Source organism: Chlamydotis macqueenii, chromosome 13 (assembly GCF_036417535.1).
Source record: "Chlamydotis macqueenii isolate bChlMac1 chromosome 13, bChlMac1.mat, whole genome shotgun sequence".
Taxonomy (NCBI): domain Eukaryota; kingdom Metazoa; phylum Chordata; class Aves; order Otidiformes; family Otididae; genus Chlamydotis; species Chlamydotis macqueenii.
The window spans coordinates 11,617,351-11,638,052 of NC_141568.1; the positions used below are offsets into that span (position 1 = coordinate 11,617,351).

Here is a 20,702-nt window from a genome sequence, read left to right on the forward strand (position 1 = left end):
TATTTCCTAAAGTCTTCTAGCATTTTTTTTAAATGGATGAAAAATAGTTCACTCTGGCAGTAAAATAATAACATTTTAAATATGACTGGAGAAAAATAGTATTTTTAAGGGGAATACTCTGCATTTGTCAGCTTATGCTAGATATGCATTTAAAGTCTGGTGCTGAAGCTGTGGAGCCAATGATGGTATCTTACAGATTTCAGTAGGAACTGAATCAGGGTTTAAGTCCAGCACCTGAAAAGTACCTGAGTTCATGTGTGACTTTCAGCCCATGGGAAAGTTTGGTGAAATTGATATCTATGTGTATATAATTCCTCCTTTAGGATTGGCATCACGCATGGATTTGCTCTGCTACAGAAGTGCCATTAGTTACTTTAACCTGGCTGAAGCCATTAATGTGATTTTTATTGCTTTGTATGCTTTGATGTCTTAATTTTTTTAAACATCTCCAATGAATGTTTTTTCTTTTCCTTTATGAAGAACTAGAGCATGAATGCCTTTGGGTTTTTTTGGCTAAAATCTTATACCTTGGATTGTTCATTCTCTTTCTGGGTAATATGAAGCAGCTGGGTTTAATGAGCTGGAGCACAACAAAGCAAATAAAACATGAACTCTGCATTGTCAGCACATATATGAAGTTAGGGGTGGACTATGGATTAGAACAACTTCTTGTTTTTCTTTTGGGATTTTAATATATCATCATATTCTCCTATAATAGTGTTTACTGTATTGTTCAATTTTGACAAGATGAAGCAGTTAGTCACTTATTTGTTGGTTTGATTCATGACAAATGTTGACTATATTGTCTTACTGTCTTTTCTTAAGGATTTTCTTACCATATTTCAGATTCAAACTAGGAATTGATTTGAACAGAACAACTGTATTAACAGTGCATTGTATTCAGCCTAGCCAAGCAAGTTAAGCCCTTCAGGATTGTGCTTCTTCCTTAGCTGTATTTGCAGCTGAACATTGCTTGTTCTGAAACACATGTTCCACAGCTCCCAGGTAAATCACAGAACTATGAATAATAGGGAGTAGACAATTTAGAAACATCTCTTTAAATTAAAGTAAAGCTATTGTAGTTGCCGGTAGTATTGGTTTATGTGATAAAATTAGATACTGTCATTTTTGTTAAGTGTTAATTTAGGAGTTTTAAAACTCTTGCTAAATTTAGATACTGTTGTATACCCTTCTCATCCACCAAAATTAATTTTCACTTTTAAAAAAACCCAAAGCAACACCAAACAAATCCTTCCATATCCTTTAAATTTGATAAATTTGAAGTGTGGCTCTATTAAAAGATACTACCGTGTAAAAATAAAATGCATTAACCTAGCAGTTCTCTGCTGTGTATTCAGTATCTGCTTTCTTTAGTAACAAAGATAAAAGATTGCCTTTTTTTTAACTTGTTTTTGGAAATGATACAGGAACAAGAAGTGCGCTAGTTTTTTTTTTCTTTTTTCGTTGTTAAGAGAAGTATTTATTGCATTCCAACTACTACATTTTGCTCTAGCTTCTGGAAGAGAATCTACTTCAAATAGAATGAAACAATATTGGTTCTAATTATTCAATTAATTAAGAGCCCGTGGAATAGAAGATGCACATTAAAAACATTTAAGTTAACCCCCTTTAACTCACTGTCCATTAGCCCTTTAGGCTGCTCTTTCATGAATAGAGATGAAAAGAGAGGAAGAAGAGTAAATGGAGGCCAGATTGCATAGAATGCTACGGAGGAAGGTGATTGAAAGAGTAGAGCTGGGAAAGGAAAGGTGAGACTAGGATAAAAAGTACTGCTTCCTCCTTTTTTACTTTTGTCATTTACTGTTGCTTAGGTCAAGGTATGGTGAGGAAATCTGAGCTGACCTCTATTCCACAAACACGTGAGTCAGCAGCTGTTCTAAGAAAGGGTTGTGGAAGCAGGACAATATTGAATATTAAAACTGTTACAAGGAAAGAGGCAATCTGCTGCCTGAGCAGTCTTTTACCTGGAATTATTTACAATAGAATTAAATAAGAGCTAGACTGATTGCCTTCAGCTTTTCTCACCACACCTTCATATACCACGAAGGAAGATGATGACTCCTTCACGGAGGCATCATTCCTTACTGATTCCTTGGGCTGTAGAAACAAGAATATTTTCTCTGCATTCCCTTGTATAGGTTTTGCATATGCCCTGATTGCAGCCAATTTAGAAACCTAAGCTTTGGTTTCTAAATTGCCAGTGATAATATGCTTGAGTATTTTTAACACGTAAGAGCTTAAAGTGGAAGTCAGCCAAATGAAGATATTAGATTAGGTTTGTGTCACTCAAGTGCTTCTTTAATTTTCAAAGATGAACTAATTACTTTAAAACTTTAAATGTGCTTCTGCCCTTCTAGGTAGTATATTATTCTTTATTAGTCACTACACCAGAATATTTCTTACAGCAATTGTTGATCTGACTGACATGTGCTAATTCTGATGTACAGTGTGAGACACCTCAAATGAGCACAGATACCAGTGTGCGGTACTGTCACGCTGTTCATAGTTATTTAAAAAACCCAATATCTTCAAAGGATACACTATATAAACTTGAGGTAAGTACCTTTTTGTGAAATGTGCTGATGTGTGATATTTAAAAATTTGGTTTGTACCACTTAAAAGCAAACCCCTCTCAAATCTAGAAAATCTCTATGGAAGAGTGTTACACTGGATCTGGCTCAGTCCGTCTGTGGCTTTCAGAGCTACTGGCCTTGGCAGGTGTGGGCTCCCCAATTTTGTAGCGGTTGTCTGCCCCAGACCCTGGAGGCCTTAACATCCTAAGCCATAGGACCCAAGTCCATATGACGTGCTTCCAGAACTGTGGAATCTGGAAGACTGAGTTTCTCAACAGCCTTTTAGGCAGGATGGTGAGAAGCTGGCCAGAAACCTGCCTGTCTTCTGCTGGAGCCTGGGCAGAACTGGGCAGGCATGTTTTCTTTGCCAAATCTGCAAATTCTGACAGTGTAAATTGTGTTCTTCTGGCTAGTTCTGCCGAGGTGAAAAGACTTTAGAATTCTGAAACACAGAGAAATGTGATGACCGAAATAAAAAATATTGAAGTTTTAGAGAATTGTGCTTACAAATAGGAAATACAAGCAAGAATGAATTGAGTTTTTCTGTTTACTGCATGTATACAAACAATTGAAGAATACTCTAAGCAAGGTTTACTAAGATTCAGTGTCAGGCATATGCACTCATTGTGTTTTATGTATCAAACGCAAAACCAGCAGTCTGTTTCTCAGATAGACATTTTATTAAGGCAGTTACAGGCATAAAGCATAGATTTGAGAAAAATGGATGTTTAGAGAGTAATATCAAGTCATTTACCAAAGTCATTTTTTTTTAAAGTGAAATTACTTTTTCTGTGTCAGTCACATAAGTCAAAATTCTGATTATTAGAAAAACTATCCCCTAAAACCTTACGATTTTTAAGAAAAGCTTTTCTATAAAGATTATCAAGCTGTTTACTGAGAATATTAATAATGTAATTAATTTGATAAGTAGTCAGGCACCAGCCAGGGAAAACAGACTATACCACTAGAGTGTAATTGAGTGAGGATTTATTGTTACTGTGTTGTCTGATTTCAACACACCTCAGATTTCACTTATATGTATGTATGTATAGCTCATTTAATGCTCATTTAATTTGATTGTAAGTTATGTAGGAGGTGTTTCTGACTGCATAAAAAGTACATCCATTTACATAATTAGTGTAGTTAAAACATTTAGTCTAACCTTCTCAGACTTGTTTATAGCACACTGTGCTTGACAGCAGAAAAGGTCTTCCAGCTAGGTGAAATAAACTAGAAAGTGATTGTTACAAACTACTGAAAGATACTGAAAATGTCATCATTTTTTCAGTTTTGGAGGAAGGATTCTGCTCTTAGCGTGACAGAAGGTGTTTCTTGTGCTCATTCGACTGCTAGATTCCAAGAAAAAAAAATGAAGTCTAGTGAGAAAGCTTTATAAAGAGCTACCAAGGGTTAGACAACAGCAGCTGTACTTCTGAATAATTTAGGTTTAGTTTGCAAAATTATACAGGAAAGGATTATCACTTATGTTTGCATGTGAGGAAAGGGAGCTACAAATGTTGTTATAAAAAATGACAATGTACAAACTGTCTAAAATAGCACAGGGACTATCTTGTCACTTCGGGCTGGATCCTGCAGAGCTGTGTGCCAAGACGCTTGCAGAATCATGACTGGGAAGTAAATAGCGTAGGAAGAGCTTCCTTTGTCTAGAAGTGCAGCAGGGCCGAACCCTTCCTGGAAGTTTAAACTGCTGCTTGAGAGTAATGTCTGTCAGGTGTTCCAGATGACATATCAGCTTCCTCCAGAGGGGTATATTAATTTTTTTATTGATATGTGTTTATAGTTATTTATAGTAAAATATCCTAGGGGAGTTCCAGTCTCTTTCTCCCCCTTGCAGGCCAGCTGTGGAGTATGCGCAGTCAAGAGCACTCACTGCTTCGGGCACATTTGCCTTTTGATCAAAAGCAAAGTAAATTGTACCACTCTTCCCTAAGCCATCCTGCCCTTCAGCTACAAGGTACATGTAAAACAGGAAGAATGATTAGCATAATTCTTTTCTCCTGCCTCAGTATTTACAGTGCAGTTCCATAAGGTTAAGGATAGATTTTCCTCAGAATATTTCCTGTTCATATTTTAAAGGAAATCTAATTTGTAAAATGCGAATTCTTTATCAAATATTTGGCATTATGTTTCTTTAAAAATTTACATTGATGCTATAAATCAATAAGTTACAAAGACTGTAATTCAGTAATTTTCAAACATAAATTAATTTTTGGCAGAGATTATGATTTTGTCTTGGCCTTGCCATCACCTGATCACACAGGCGAACCTCATAACCAGCAGATCGGTTGCGATGGATGCTGTGTGTGACCACCAGGTATCTTCGATCATGTGAGATCTCGGGAAACTCTCCTTACCTTGCACTCCAGGCTTGCAAGGCAGCAATCTGTACAGCCTGTGAGCCTGGTCGAGAGGCTTGTTCTGGGGTGTATAGGTGTACTCTTAACAGTTATAAGTCCTGGCTTTTACAAAGAAAAAAGAGGGAAACTTCCAATTACTGTATTAGAAGATGCACACAGGTAATTCAAGGCCAGAGGAAGGAAAGAACTCTTGCTTTAGTGTGAGAACTGATACTTCTTACCTGGCAAATCCAAAATTAGAGCTAGCAGAAATAGAGGGAGATGCTGTAAATGGGAGAATGGTCTGGAACATTCAGAGAACCCTGATGTAACTTCAGAGAATGCAGTTGAACAGTCAGGAAAAGGAAGCAAACAATGTGTAATATATGTTATACTCTCTAGCTCTGCCATCTCAATTAACTTGTGAAGGAGAAGAGCTGAGGAGCTTGTATTGTAAAGTCAGTGCCCATATGGACTTCTGGAGATGGGCTGAAGTCAGAAAGATTCTGACAGTACAGGTATCCAGGGCACCAGTTTAGATTCCCACTGATGTGCAGAGTTCGTAATAGGATTAGAGTCTCAAGTATTTGTCTATGATTACCATAGGGCAGCGAACTATAAAAATCAACAACCTTTTATTATTTAACAAGCAACAGTATAAAGTATCTATTTTAATAAAAGATCCTTGTGCAATCTCTGAGTTTTCTGTCTACATGCTGATTAAAATAAGGTAGGTTGAATTCTGCATCTGAAATCATGAATGATGCTCATCTTTAAAGCCAGTTAGAAGCACATTTTTGTCTAAATTAATTAAAATGTATTTTGAATTTTTGAGGCAGAAATGAAAGACCTTTCAAAATGTACTTCTGTTCCTGGTATATTTTTAAAAAGTTTTTATGGAGAGAAACCCTTGTGGATGTAGAAAACAGAACTCAGTAAAATGATTCCACAAAATTGTTTGATTGAATTTTGATCAAGTACTAGTTGTGGATTCTTCATAGTATCCTACTGGTTAGGGAAATGTTGGAAAAGTTCCTTTTATTTTGGAACCATATAAATCTTTGTGACCAAGTTATGGGTTCTTCCCATCCCAATCTGTACTGGCCTTTTTTCTGTACACAATCCATAGACCTCACAAATTTTCTTTTTTTTTTTTTTTTTTTAGGACTAAAAAAAAAGCCACCACAAAAGCACTGAAGATAACATCCCATACAGGGGCGTGCTTTTGTATAGAGATTTCAAGGCCATTTGTGAGGAAAACATCTCCTAAGAATTTGCATTATCTCAACTTTTTATGTCAATACATCTGTAATATTTTTCAATTAAAAAAAAAGGTGTATTCATTATTATTACTGCTAATTATAATGAAGATTCAATTATGTTAGAAAAATGGATGTAAGAGTGACCCCTTTATTTCATCCTAATCAAGACATTTGTGCCTGCACTGGAATTCGGATACAGCAACTTCTTGCGTTACGGGTTTTATGCCAAACTAGAATTGAAAATGCTTGAAATCTCAGGTACACTTGAGGCATGGGAGAAACAATTCCTGTTTAGTACTCCAGATGAACTTATTTTGTTTCAGGTGAGTGATTCTGCTGTTCTGTTGTGCCACCACATCTTTATCAGTAGCACTGTTCTACCTCAGATGGCATTTCCTCAGCGTTTTTTCCTCTCTTCCATGCTTTAATGCATGTTAGGCACAGATGGTTTGTTTTTGAAAGTTCTTGTGCCTATTCCATTCTGTGGGTGAATAGAAAAGTACTGCCCTGGATCCCAAAGAAATTTGTCAGTCTGAAATTGCTGCTCACTGTTGGTGAGGAAGGGAAGTACTGCCAGTGTGCAGCTGACAATAGCGCGCTGCTTGATTGAAAGGGGACACAGTATGAGACATAAAGGGAGATAATATATAAATGTGTGAAGCTGGTGGTTTGTATCTCCTTAGTGACTTCCAGGATGAAATGGAGAAGGTCACTCTTGTCATAGCAGAGCAGGTGGATTTTTCATTCTGAGCCTCCTGTAGCCTTTCTACTTAATACCGGACTGCCATTTCCCCACAAAGGCAACCAGTTTCTCTAAAAGGATGTCAGGAAGGTACAATATTGTGTTTATAAAGTTGTTCACAGTCTTGGGTGGGAAGTATAAGGAAAATGCACTGTTGTATAAGAAAAGTAACTACTATTCAGTCTCATAAAGTTTGAGTTAAGTGACTAATACAGAGTATTTTTTTTGGCTTTTCTTTAATCTCAGAATGAGTTTTAAGATTAAATAAGTGATTTATATACTGCTTAAATATGGCTAACACTGGTGTTTGACTTTATTCTTGAAAGCACAATTGTGTTTTGAAGAGGAACTGCTTAATGTCGTAACTTCCTGCAGCATACCCGATTTATGTAGTCAGTTAACTCTAATGGTGAAATTTAGTTTTATTGGCTTTTTTTTTGTTTTACTCACTTATGCCAAAAATCCCACGCAGTTAAATACATGTTGGGTTTTATTTCTTTCTGTTTCTTACCAGAAACGTTCTCTAGTTAAGCTACATATCTTCTAAAAATTTTCTTTTACCTTTACTGATCTGGAGGTATTAGGGAGCGAATTAATTGTGACTAAAAGTGTAACTTTAGGCCAGTGACATTGCTCAAGTAGAAGCTGGGGGCAAAACTGGGATTTTATAATGCGTAGCTACCTAGGAATCAACACGAAAATATTTTCAGCGGAGACGCGAGTGCTGGGAGAGCCTGCTCGACGCATGGACCGGCGGCAGGACGGCCCGCTGCGCTGCCCGCGGTGAGTGGACGAGGAACTCGGCTCCGGGGGAGGGCGGGGGGCTTGAGGACGCCAAGGGGATTAGTACGTAAGAAGGATAATTTGGGCTAAGGGGACGGCCGAGATCAGGTGCACGGCACAGCCGATCCCGCGCCAACGGGGGACGCGGCCCGCTGCCGGCAGAAGGCGGGGGGCGGCGGTGACGGCCCCGACCTCCGCGCAGCGCCCGGCCCCGGCCCTGCCCCGCAGACGGCCGCGGCGATTGGCCGGCCGAGCCCAGCGGCCCGGGCCCCTCCCCGCCCGCCCAGTCGCCGCGCCGGTGCGGGGAGCGCCGCGCAGCGCGCGCGGCAGCTGCCATGGGTCCCTGCGGAGCCTGGCGCGTCGCCGGGTGCCTGCTGCTCTGCTGGGCCCTGGCCGCCGCCCGCGCCGCCCCGCGGAAGACACCCTCGTTCGGCGGGCACGTCGCGGAGAACCGCCCGGCGGGCACGCGTGTGCGCGGGCTGAGCATCCCGCTGACGCGGCTGGGGCCCGAGCCCTGGTGCGCCAAGGTGCAGGGGCGCCGCTGGCACCTGCAGCTGCTGGGCGAGGGCCACGCGCACTTCCAGGTGTCGCTGCACGCCCGCACCGCCCGCGTCTGGCTGCGCACCCGCCGCCCGCTGGACCGCGAGGCGCGGGCGCTCTACTCCTTCCGCCTGGGCTTGTGCTGCAAGCGCTGCCTGCCGCGCGGCCCCGCGGCCGCCGAGCTGGCCGCCCTCACCGTCCGCGTGCTGGACGACAACGACAACGCGCCGCGCTTCGTGAGGGGGCCGCGCCCCGGCGTCACGCAGCTCCGCGTGGAGGAGACGCTGGCGCTCAAGTCGCAGGTGTGGCAGGCGCGCGCCGAGGACGCGGACGCGGGCGCCAACGCGGAGCTGCGGTACTTCGCCCTCCCGCGCAGCGCGCACTTCTTCGTGGTGCCGCGCAGCGGGCGCGTGGTGCTGGTGCGCTCCCTCCTCCACCTGCGCGCGCCCATCCCGCTGCGCCTCTACGCGCGGGACCGCGGCCGGCCGGCGCTGCTCAGCGAGCCGCTGGAGCTGGAGGTGCTGCCGCAGGCCAAGCGCCTGCCGCCGCCCCGCGCCGCCGCCCGCCGCCGCCGCCGGGCCGCCCTGCCGCCCGCCGCGCCCCTGGCGCTCTCCCTGCCCGAGGACGCCCGCCCGGGCAGCCGCCTGGCCGCGCTGGCCCCCGCCCGCTTCCCCTCCGCCTGGTTCGAGCTGGTGTCGCCGCCCGCCGAGGAGTCGCCGGTGCGCGTGGAGCGGGAGAGCGGCGAGGTGACGCTGGCCGGCGCCCTCGACAGGGAGGCGGCGGCCGCCTGGGAGTTCGTCGTCCGCGTCCGGCAGCGCCGAGGTAGGTGGGTGCGGGCGGCGTGGGGACACGGGGCGGCCGCACACACGCGGCGGCTGCGCTCGCCCCCGCGGTGGCAGCTGCAAAAAAAAAAAAAAAAAAAAAAAAAAAAAAAAGGTTGCGTCTTTTCCAGAGTAGCGGTCTTGTCCCGTCAGTCAGCTGGAGGATGGCTTGTCTTGTGAGGAGTAAAACGTCCCCAAGTGACAAGGGCGTAGCAGTGGTTCAGCATCCAGGTGTCAAATGCCGTTACACTGTGGAATGGAGTTCTGGTATTTTAAATCTGCAAATTATTAATGTTAAAGCACTGCAGGAGACAAGAAGCGTTCTGCAGTTCAGTGAATGTGGGCTGCACAGCTCCGTGGAGTGCTTGGGGCAGGAAGGTGGTTGTCAGAATGGAACCGTGTCACCTGTTGAAATTCCCAGTGTCACTGATGAGCAGGATGGAAAATTTGTAGATAATGATATAATGATATACCAAAGAGTGTTACTTATGTTATGTATGCATTGAGACAAAGTGTGTTAGATATACCACGCTTCTTACACACAAGTGTTTTCTATTAAAAGGCATCCCATAGCTCCGGTCCTGTAAATGCTCAACACATTTGAAGCATACAGCTGAAGTCACAGAGTTTTTGGGTCATTATTAAAGTTAAGCAGGTTTGACTCATGAGTATGATGTGAGGTTTTGCAAGATTGGTGCCTTTGTGTTTATGTGACTGCTCCTTTCAAAAAATCTGAGCAGTCCAATGTGCACCATTAAAGGGGCATGTTTATGGCTGAAATGGCCACCGTTCACTGGGTCTTACTCAGGTTAAATAGAATAAGACTAATTTCCTTTGCCTCTGGCTGATTATGTCTATTACTTTTAAAATTTAGTTTTTAGTATTGAATTGTCATCTTGGTTAATATTTTTCACCTGTGGAAATACAGCTTAGTTTAAGCATGCTTTTAATTCACCAGAAGGTGATTATCTGTGTACGTTCACCATGCCGCTTGTTATTTTCCTGTAACTTGCAATTGTAAGAGTGTTCTGAAGATGGTCTAGAGTATTCTGGAGAAAGTTCTATCAGCAGAAATTAGTTTATTGGCTTGATTTCATCTTGGAAAAGTTTAGAAAGGGTTTTGTATTGGGTCACTTCTAGTGCACGTGAGAACAATTAACTCCTCAGCAGTGCAGCTGCTTGCAGTAACTTCTGTGAGCCACAGAGCAGCACAGGGGGAGCGGTGAAGAACTTCCCACGCTATTCCTTTCCCTCCTCTCCTCTGTCTCTTAGCTGAGGGGCAGCCTGTAGGAGCGAGGCAGTTTATTCCTTGGTGTCTGTTAAATCCCTGAGGATGTCTGCAGGGCTTCTCATTAGTGCTGACAGTTTAGGTGGCACGGATACTTCCCCCTGTGAAGCAGACTGGGTCACCAGCTCGTTTCACTTGGGTCCTGAGGAATGACTCTCAGATCCTTCTGTCCTTCTCGCTTGGTTTTTGTCCTGCCTGTCGCTGTGGCATGTTGCTGTCAGTCGCTTGTACTTGACTTTGTTCTGGCTTGGACTTTGGCTACTAACCAGGAGGTTGATAGACCGATTTCCAAAACACAAGCGCTTTCTGTGTCCTATCTTTGCTACTCAATCTTGAGCAAGGCTACATGCCAACGGGCCATCATTTTTCAGGGGCAGTGACAAAATCTATTGGGTCAATCCGAGCTCGCTGCTGGGACGTGCACCCGCTCTGTCGCGTAGCTCAGGTTGCAGCCCTTTGCTAGTGTCACAGCTCCCTCTGTCAGGATCAAGATGATGTTGTTAGAGAAGTGGTAGCTAACCTTGCCCCCGGTTACTGCTAGTCTCACCTTTGTCAAGATTTTTACTCTCATCTAGTCTGAATACAGAAGGCTGAGGTTGCCTGGAACAAAGCTTGTCACTCTGTCATGTCGGAGATTTCTTTTCCAAAACAGTGCTCTCTAACCCAGTTAAAAAACCCAAACCAACTTCAACTTATTTTCAGGGAATTTTTTTTCTACTACTAATTTTTTTTGTTTTAATCAGGTAAGAGTTAGTGATGACACCTTTACAACTCTTAAGCTGCAAAATGCTCACATTCTCATTTTATAGGGGTTAAAATTACATAGGTATTTGAAACAGATTTAGAAAGTTTTCTCTCTTTCCTTACTCACAATCCAAACCTCAGTAATGTGAGAAAAGACAACCAGAAGGATGGGATAGGGGAGTGAGAAAGTTGACTAGAAGAACTAGATGTTTTAATTAATCTGAAATACAGAAAATTGTAAAAGCTTCAGGAAAAAAAACCAAACCAACATTTACAGAAGTAAGCTCTCAGGATGAATTAAAGCATGGAGACAGTTACACTGAATTTTGTTATGAATGAAAGTGTAAGTTCAGTTTCTTTCTCCAGTTTGTTTACGTTGCTTTCAATGTTCGTGCTGGCTTATTTTACATTGTACACACATAATCATAAATATTCCAGCTGCTATGGTTTTCTGGTATTAGAGATTATGGTATCAGAGGTTGATTTATGTTCAAGTGGTATAAAGTTGTATTAATTCCTTTAATGTGTATTTCATTTTCTGCTCTTGTAATTCTTGCTCCCTGGTAGCTGAGAATTTAAAATTAACAAATCATTATTTCTGGCATTAGCCTCTTCTTCAACTCAGACAATGATATCAAGGATAAGACAAGATTTTTAGATGCTTTAGTCTTTAAAGTCTACCCTCTTTGTCCTTTATCTTTGCAGTGTAGTTTATTGTGTTTGATTTGTAATACGCACTTCATCATCTAAAGTAGTAAAGAATGCTTAAAAGCATTGTGGCACAAGTGGTCCTAATATGTCTCTAGGAAGAATAGCTGGGTGTTTGGTGTTTTGGTTTGGTTTGGTTTGGTTTGGTTTTTTTTTTTTGGCTGATGGAGTATTCTCAAAATCATAGCAAGAAGATTGGTATGTGGAAATAAGGGAACATTCAGCAGTGTTTCTTCCTAGTTAATGTGACAGCTCTTACCTTCATAAATGAGACTGTGTAGGAGATGTCCTGTTTCTAACTTAATTTTTATTCAGGAGAGCACAAAGGATATGTAGCGGGCTGCATGTTTGTTGATTTTCCTCTTCAGCTAAAATGGATTTTTAAATGCTGTTCTGTGTGCTTCCCCTAAATTCTGTCCTGGATAAGCAACGCGGCAGTGTGTCCAAGGCTGGTGTTCCATTGAAGTAAATATTGTTCCGGATGCAACCAGTCCTTTAACATCTCAATATGCAGATTATCTTCCACATGTTCATACAACAAGAAGAAGGGTTTTCTCACTCTGAGTTGCAGCTTATTGAAGGTATGAGCTAAGCCAGCTCACTCCGCTTGGGATGAGAAGTAACTACCGTGTAACAGATTGACTCCTCGCTCTGTGAAGTATTTCTTAGTAGAGCCGTATGGTGTGACCATAGGCTTGGCACTGGTATACATTCTCCTGCGTTAGGGGTAGCTTTGAGGGGCATTTGCAATGTGAAAAACTCTTCAGCATGCGGAGTGTTTTGGCAAAAATGCAGTTGAGCTCTAGGATTTATTGTAGTGATGTGGACAAATCGTTATTATCACTATTGTCGTTACCAGTGCAGCTACATGCTGGAGTTACTCTTTGACTGGATGTATTTTGGTTATAAATTTCATGATTCTTTTTTTAAATGTAGATGCAAAAAAAAAAACCATAATGTTTGGTATAAATAAATAATTATTTTGTGTATTTCAGGGCTATGGTAAAATTAACTGCTATCTGTAGAGGAGATACTATGGTACTAGTTCTGTTTATTCAGTGTGTATCTTTTTTGTGGCCGTTTGATAGTTTGTAGACTTAGCTTTAACACAGTCTGTATGTTTTCTGGAAACAGTCGTTACTGGAAAGCAGCAAGAGGAAAATCTGGACCTATGGAGCAAAGTACCTTTCTTACGGTGTGGGTTCTGCTGTACTTGTGGAGGAGTAATAATCCCAGGCCCTGGACAAGAGAGGAGATCCTGTCTTGTTTTGTAGTTCAACTTGTAGTTCGATCATGTGCGTTCCTCGCATGATTTCGTAGAAGGAAAGTTTAAAAACAGGCAGAAGTCAATTTTAAGAAATAGAGAAGAGATTGCAGATCAATCAAGCCTGATAGATTTAATAGATTGGTAGGATGTTACCTTTCAGATTAGGGCTGACCTGTCCAACCTGGTTATCAGGTCATGGAGTGCAGTAACAGGTCCTGCAGCTCCCTGCTCCTGGGTTTGACTGCCCATGTTGAAGGCCAGCTCCCACACAGTGCAGCGGGCTGGCCTTGGATCAGACAGCTGTCACAAGCCTTGTCTGTGGCCTCTGTCCCTGTGTTGGGAGCTGCAATGAAGCTCAGGTCCTCTCCCGAGCTCCCTGGGGGTGCTGCCTTGCTGACTTGGCCTCCTGCTTGATCTGAGACCTATCTCATCACTGCAGATCTGTCTGGTGGTCACTGGAGTGTTGGATGAACCAGGTTTGTATCTCGGAACCTGCTCTGCTCTTCTTACTCGGTGACAGTGAGGTCCCTGCCTGCCTGGCTGTCACCCTTGACTCCCATTTCACATTTCACCTTACCCTGCAAAGCAGCTTGTCCTTGCTGCTCCTTGGCACTTAAATTCTGCAGTTTCAACAGCAGCATGTGTGCAGTTGTGTAAAACATTCTCTGTTCCCTGACTACCTTGAGAGTTAAATTGCTCTTCCTGGGCGTTGGACAGGGAATTCAATGTGGTGAGCTGTAACCACTCATTTGAATCTGAAATATGGCCCAACAGTATTTACATTTTTCATAATTTACGAATATGTTGGCCAAAAGGGAAAAAACTAAAACCCTCACAAACCACACAACCTCAAACCAAAGAGAAACACTGCGAAAAACTCATACATTAGTTTGAGCGACAAGATGCTGAAGAGAATTAAAAGATTTCAGGGCTTAACTTCATGAGAGTGTTTTTTGGTACGTGGTCCTTGGTGAGCAAATTCCTCTAGTGACCCCACTGCTCACTCAGCCCTGGGCTATATTCTTCAGTTAACCTTGCCTGAAGAAGTGATGGTTACGTTCATGTTTTCTGTAACATTTCAGATTTTATCCCCTTTCATTTATTGGGACACAATTTATTTATTCTTCACAAAAGCGTAATACAATTTGAAGTTTTTACCCAGTGAACAGAAGGTAAAATTTCTTAGACTGTCATACACATTAATATTTTAACGTAGAGCTAGCATTTAATTTGAGAAGGAGCCATTATTGTTCCATTAATGCTTGCGGGAAGTGCATGAAAGATCCCGTCTCTCTAATCCTCTGTCGTCTCGAGCTTCTTTGACCTTACTTCATCCATAGGCATTAGCTTTGTTAATCCCCTGTCGTTTTTTTCTCTTATCAGAGGGTTTACAAAGGGTGATGTTTGACGTGCCTTCCAATAGTTAACAGCAGTCACTTATATTTTAAGTATATTTGTCCTGTTTAAGTTGACGTATAGAGTGGACATAACCAATTCTAGTCATATGTATATTTTAAACCTTGAAGGTTTTCATGCTTGGAAGCCAAGGATCATCTGTTTTAATTTTATCTGAGGCCTTAGTCCCTTACTAGATGTATTGATTCTGTGGGGGTCGTCCCTAAGAATTAAGTAGCTTCTGAGTGATGTTTTGTCTTTTACAGTTCTTATTACCTCTTTTACAACCATGTTAACAGTTACACATCAAGCTGGGCTTAAGTTGAAATCATCATCTGTTATCCAGCAGATGTGTTTTGTTAAACTGCAATGGCTTTCATGCTATTAAGTCAAAAGAAAATGTGCATTCTGTGTGCACGCAGGACAACTGTAGCTGTTTACAAATTTCAAATGTTACTTATTTCTGGTAGAGAGGAATGTCTGGGGAAGCGTTAGAGCCCCACGTTGATGTTTATCCAGTCTGGATGTTTTGATACTATATGCTGTCTACTCTAAGCAGTCAGATTAAAAGTATCTTGGTGAGACTACTGGGGCTTGAACACCAAAGCTGTTCAGTTCTCCTGCCAGTTCATCATCTCAAACATTCAGTTTCTGCAAAAGAAATAAGCTTCTTACTTTTTTTTTTTTAAGATCTAAATTTCAGATTTCACAAATCTGTTAATCTGATGGAGGTAGTAAATTATAGAATATATTTGTAGACTCTTCCTCAAAGCTGTTTTGTAACATCTCCAATTGGATACTGAGTCTCTGACTGGCATGGCGATTATCATAGAATCATAGAATGGTTAGGGTTGGATTATCTTACACTTCATTTGATTATGAAATAGTTTTATTTCAGTTTTTCCTAACATCTCTTTTTTTAAGTTAGTCTAAGAAGCGTAGTGTCCGAATTTGTAGACAGGGTGTCTTTAAACCTCTTAGTACGTTTGAGTTCAGGTTTTAAAATAAAAGAGACCCTGAGACAGCCCACCGTACATTTTCCTTTGACTTCAAAGTGTTTTGGTGTAAATAGGGGACAAATTCAGTATTTTGAAGACAGTTTTCTTTTGATTCACTTAATAATATATAGTGTTTCAGATATAAGCTCCAGTTTTTTTTTTTTCCTTTTTCTAATGAAAGAGGTCATAATTTCTTAAATAGTAGATTTGATTCCCTTAAATGATTAGTCTTATGCATATAAAAACTTTTTACCTCTTTAAATGCGAGTTGCATATGAAAGTCAATGTTAAGGAAGTGCCGGCTTTGGGATCAGGACGGTTGAGTGCGATACAGCACTGTCTGGAGAAAAGGAGGCTGAGGGGAGAGCTTATCACTCTACAGCTGCCTGAAAGGAGGTTGTAGTGAGGTGGGGGTTGATCTCTTCTCCCAGGTAACAAGCGGTAGGATGAGAGGAAATGGCCTCAAGTTGTGCTAGGGGAGGTTTAGATTGGATATTAGGAAAAATTTCTTCACCAAAAGGGTTGTCAAGCATTCGAACAGGCTCCCCAGGGAGCTGGTAGAGTCACCATCCCTGGAGATATTTAAAAGACACGTAGATGTGGTGCTTAGGGCCTTAGTTTAGTGGTGGACTTGGAAGCCCTAGGCTAATGGTTGGACTTTATAATCTTAAAGGTCTTTTCCAACCTAAATGATTCTATGATTCTATTCTATGATTTGCAAAGCCTCCTCCAAACAACAATATCCTCTCAACCAAACCTAAAATATTTTATTTGCAGTAAAACAAACAAATAACGAAATCCTCAGTTTTCAAAAAACATTTGTCTGTTTAAGGTTTTGTCTTAGAAGCCGGAGCATATTAAAAAAATAAAAATAAAAATAATAGCTGGAATACTTAATTTACTGATAGATGTAGACCAGAATGTAATCGCGATATTGACCTAAACGCTTGCAAGACTTTTTAACACTCTCATAATCTCCTTTTAAAAATAAATTGAAATGACCTAAAAATGCCAGGAGCAACCTAGCTTCTCACCCATTATTATTTAATCATAATAATGTAATACCTCTTCCCTCAGTACATTGAAGGAATGTATAATATTTGTCCGCAATTGTAGAGACATGTTCAGTCCAGTACATACTCTATATTGTCAGATTTTTAAAATCAGAATGTCTGGCATTGTCAGTTTTATCAATTACACTGATGCAGAGAAGCCTGTGTTTTTAACAAGTGCAGGGATTTTTTACTTTCCAGTCTCATCTTATAGAAGTATCCATTGGATTTTTGAAAGACAGTCATACAGTCCTAATTAGATCAGAAGTTTGAGAATATGCTGGATTTCACAGATTGACAGCATGTTTTATAATTTGACATGGTGAAAAGAGATGGGTTTAGAGGCAACTCCAACCTACAGTGTTTGAAATTGCCATCAAACTAATTCAGCATGCATGATTTTCAAGGCTTCGTTTAACCAGTGTAACATTCAAAAGTTGTTGTTAACTGAATAATTAAGTATTAAAGCCCTCTCCTCCTTCCTGCCACCTGGGTAGGTGGAGGAATGAGGGTTTTTGTTTTTTTTTTTTTTTTTCAGTTGCTGTATGAAATGACAGGATTTGTTAGTTTGCAGTATCTGTGTGCAAGGCAATGAATCTTTATAACTCAGATTCGATACCAGATTGGAGGAGCTAGTTCATGTTGCTTTATGTCGAAACCCTTTGCTAGAAAATTAATGGTGAACACCACAAAATATTTTTTTTTTCAGGTAGTTTGGTAGAGCCATAAAGAACTAGTGGAGAACCTGAAGAAGAAAGGAACCGTTATCTGATAAAGATATTTGGTCACTGCTTGTAATTTTCAGTATGTTCTTCAATTTTGACAAGTCTTTAACTTGGCCTTCTCTAGAGGTTAATCTTTATGAGAGGGCTTTCTGTTCCTTCTGAATACTAAGTCCCCCTATATGTCTTAAATTTGATGTGAAAAGTTAGAAATTATTTTACAAGCTTTTGACATCCTTTTTAATTTATTAGAAATTTTCCTGAGCTTCTTGGACAAAGTATGTAGCCCAGTCATCACAGTATATGAGTATTAAGTTTTTTTCCTGTTGTGTTTATTTTTTTATACAAATGTGATTTGTATCTCACCAGAGGATCAAATTTCTAACTTTGAATAGTTAATTTCAAATGTTATATTTTCTCCTATTTAACTCTGCCTTTATTAAAGCTTCTCAGTCTTAACAACTGTCCTTAATGAGGCACTGTCTGCCTTTTGATTGTGGAGGTTTGGAAAAAGGAATCTAGCGACGAGGCTGACAGCAGACACTGTCCTTGATCTGCACTGCTGTTTTCTGAAAGGCATTTGAATAAGAGGTTTTCATGCTTTTTCTTGGAGAAATTACTTCCTTTCAAAAAAGTGGATTTTTGTCTTAAACTAGGAAGGTTTTAAATATTGCACAAATCCTGTCTGTATTGTGGCTTGGACCTTGTGGAACTGAAAGAATGTTATTGGATGTACAGTAATTCTGATTTTACTAAATCGGTTTCCTCAGCTGAGGCGGCCTGTGTTTTTTACATCTATTGGAAGGTTAAACAGGTGCTAAAAATTAGTCTGTCATAAAATGATGAAAGTCTAACACCTAGGGACATTGTGTAGGCAAACTGTGACATTCTTTGAAATGCTTCTGCTATAGAAACCAACAGCTGGATGCAGAGTGTGTTAGCAGAGAGCTGATTTCGTTAGCTGTATGGATCTGGAAGCTTGCCTACAGACAGAAAGATGTCTTAGAGACTCTTTTCTTCTGGGTTAAACTTCCCAGGAAATCACTTAATATTTTCCTTAAGTATTTTTTTTTTTTGTTTAAGGATGAAAATTGTGAGCCATGGCAAATCGTATATTTGCTGTGAGCAGAAGCTTGGGCCGGCTGGTGTATTATGTTACCTAATGTAGTTGGAATTCAGAATAAGACAGTATAATAAATCCTTCTGTTTATCAGTTTTCAACTGCAGATAGGCATGAAAAATAAGCAATTATAGATACCTGTGATGAGGTTTCAGCAGTGGATTATGAAGATTGATTTTAGTGATAGGGAATGGATTTCAGTGCTGCAGCTTTTCTCAGTAGTATTAAGTTAAAAGGAAGTCATTCCAACTGGAGGGAATATCGGAGCAAAAAGCAGACATCAGGATGAGCTGCCCTGAGAAGGATTTTTGATGGTATACGAATTGACTCTAATAGGGAATTAAGCAGCTAAAGTAGGAAAAACCTCTGGATTAGAGTTTATAGTTTTAGTTTTAATTTTTTATATAAATTGAAAAGAGCTGTAGAGAGGGCTTAGTATTGATATTGCAAAGGGCAAATCAGCAGTGTTTGCAAATATGTGGTAAAAGCAATCTGCTCACAGAACCCGTCTGTTTTCATTAACTTCCATAGTGAAGGAAAATAAGAAAAAAGGAAAAAAACCTTTCTGATCAAATAAAAAGATGATTTTTACCCTTTTGAATATGATGTATTATTTTCTATATAACTTTTAAAAATACCGATTTTTTAATATAAGATGTTCCAGTGTTATGGTACTGTCATGTTTATGTGCAGCAAGAAGCCATTTTGTTTTGTCTCTTGTTGCTCAGTATTTGTGAGAAAACAATTAAAATTTTTCTGTTATCTGAGGCTAGGGAAGAAAATCTGTCAAATACAGAATCTATATGTGTGCCAACAATGTAACTAGCAAAACTATTAGTAGGATTTTTTTGAATGGATGACATTGTGTAAGATACCTATGGTGTGCCTGGCTTGAAAGTCAAGTACCTAGTGTTTAATATTGAGGAAATTCTTATTGGTAGTGTGTTACAAACCAGTTTGAAAATTCTTTTAGGGATAATTAAGCCTGTGCCAGATTCCTGACTTAGGATCTCAGTAGCGGATTGACTTGCACTGCTGAATATAGTTCCAGGTATCTCCACTTGTTGTTGGGGTCTGGTATTCAGAACAGATAGTTTAAGTAGAACCTGTCTGTGTTTGTAGGACTTCGCCCAAATCCACAGAGGCTTACCAGTTTTAAGCTGTTTCTGCTAAGATTTTGAGTGGAATTGTGACGTATTATTTCTCCAATAATGTAGCTATATTACTGCACGTGTACTACTTATATATTACTAATAAACTACTATTAATCATAATGTGCAAATGCAGATACATAATATTATACTACTACTGTTAATATACTGATGTACATGTGTAATTAATATACCTACAAGATACATATGGAGGGGTGTCTTGATGGAAGGGGGCATTTGAGACACCTTAACTATCAAGAGATGTATGTTTCTAAAATTTCTTTCCTTCCACTGTCTGGAAGCAGAAATAATTTTCATAAATAGAGGAGAAAATGGGTTTTATATACCTTAGTAAAAATCAGTTAAAAATCTGGTTTAAGCTCCATTCCCTAGGAAAACAACTATTCTGTAGGAAAGAACCTGTCAGTTACAAAATACAAGAGACTGCGTTTTGTAGTGTGTATGTATGTAATGATAAATACAACAAATGAAAAACTTTTGTGTGTTTGCTGCACTCATTAGAATGTGAAGTTATGCTTTAATAAAAAATCCCGTTCATGAACATACTTTGAAATTCTTAATGCATTGTCCTGTTACACACATATATATATATAACACATTATTGTCCCTCTCAGCCTCTTCATCACAGTCGTGGTCCTCTGGCAAGCCCTTGTCCAGTCATGCTTCACTGGACACCCTGATGTTGTTTCTACAGGTTGTCAGGTCACATTTGTAGGTCTCTGGGCAGAGAAGTACAGTCCCGTTCGGTGTTTCTGTTACAGCTTTTGCTTTCATATATGGTACGCAGTCAAGGGAAAACTCACTTTCAGTCATTTTCCTCCAGACTGTCTTCATCTGAAAGCGAAATCATGATGATTTATTTAGTATTTTTGCTTGTGAATCAGATTGCCTACGGTTGATGGAGGAAGTTAACATACCAAGAAGATCTGTAAGGTCATATGCAGTGGATACATGTACTGGTCAAGAGAGGCACGTAAGCCTGTCTCTTTGATTATGTGCATTGCAGTTCCTGCTGACTATCCTAACACAATTCTTAGAGGTATTCAGATGTTTCAGAGGTAACCAACATATTGCTGAAAGCTTTGATCTTGCCAAGATGTCAAATGACATTAAAGTCCCTTAACTATTAAAACACAA

The 20,702-nt window shown here is 40.5% G+C and overlaps 1 protein-coding gene across 1 annotated transcript in view; it reads left to right on the forward strand.

The window, feature by feature from the left end:
• The first annotated feature begins 8,073 nt into the window (after nucleotides 1-8,073).
• The window catches only part of LOC104486731 (neural-cadherin), a 66,673-nt gene continuing 54,044 nt past the window's right edge, over nucleotides 8,074-20,702 (forward strand). The window contains exon 1 of the mRNA XM_086758031.1: nucleotides 8,074-9,100. Coding sequence (XP_086614157.1) covers nucleotides 8,074-9,100 — 1,027 coding nt within the window. The remainder of the gene's footprint in view (nucleotides 9,101-20,702) is intronic.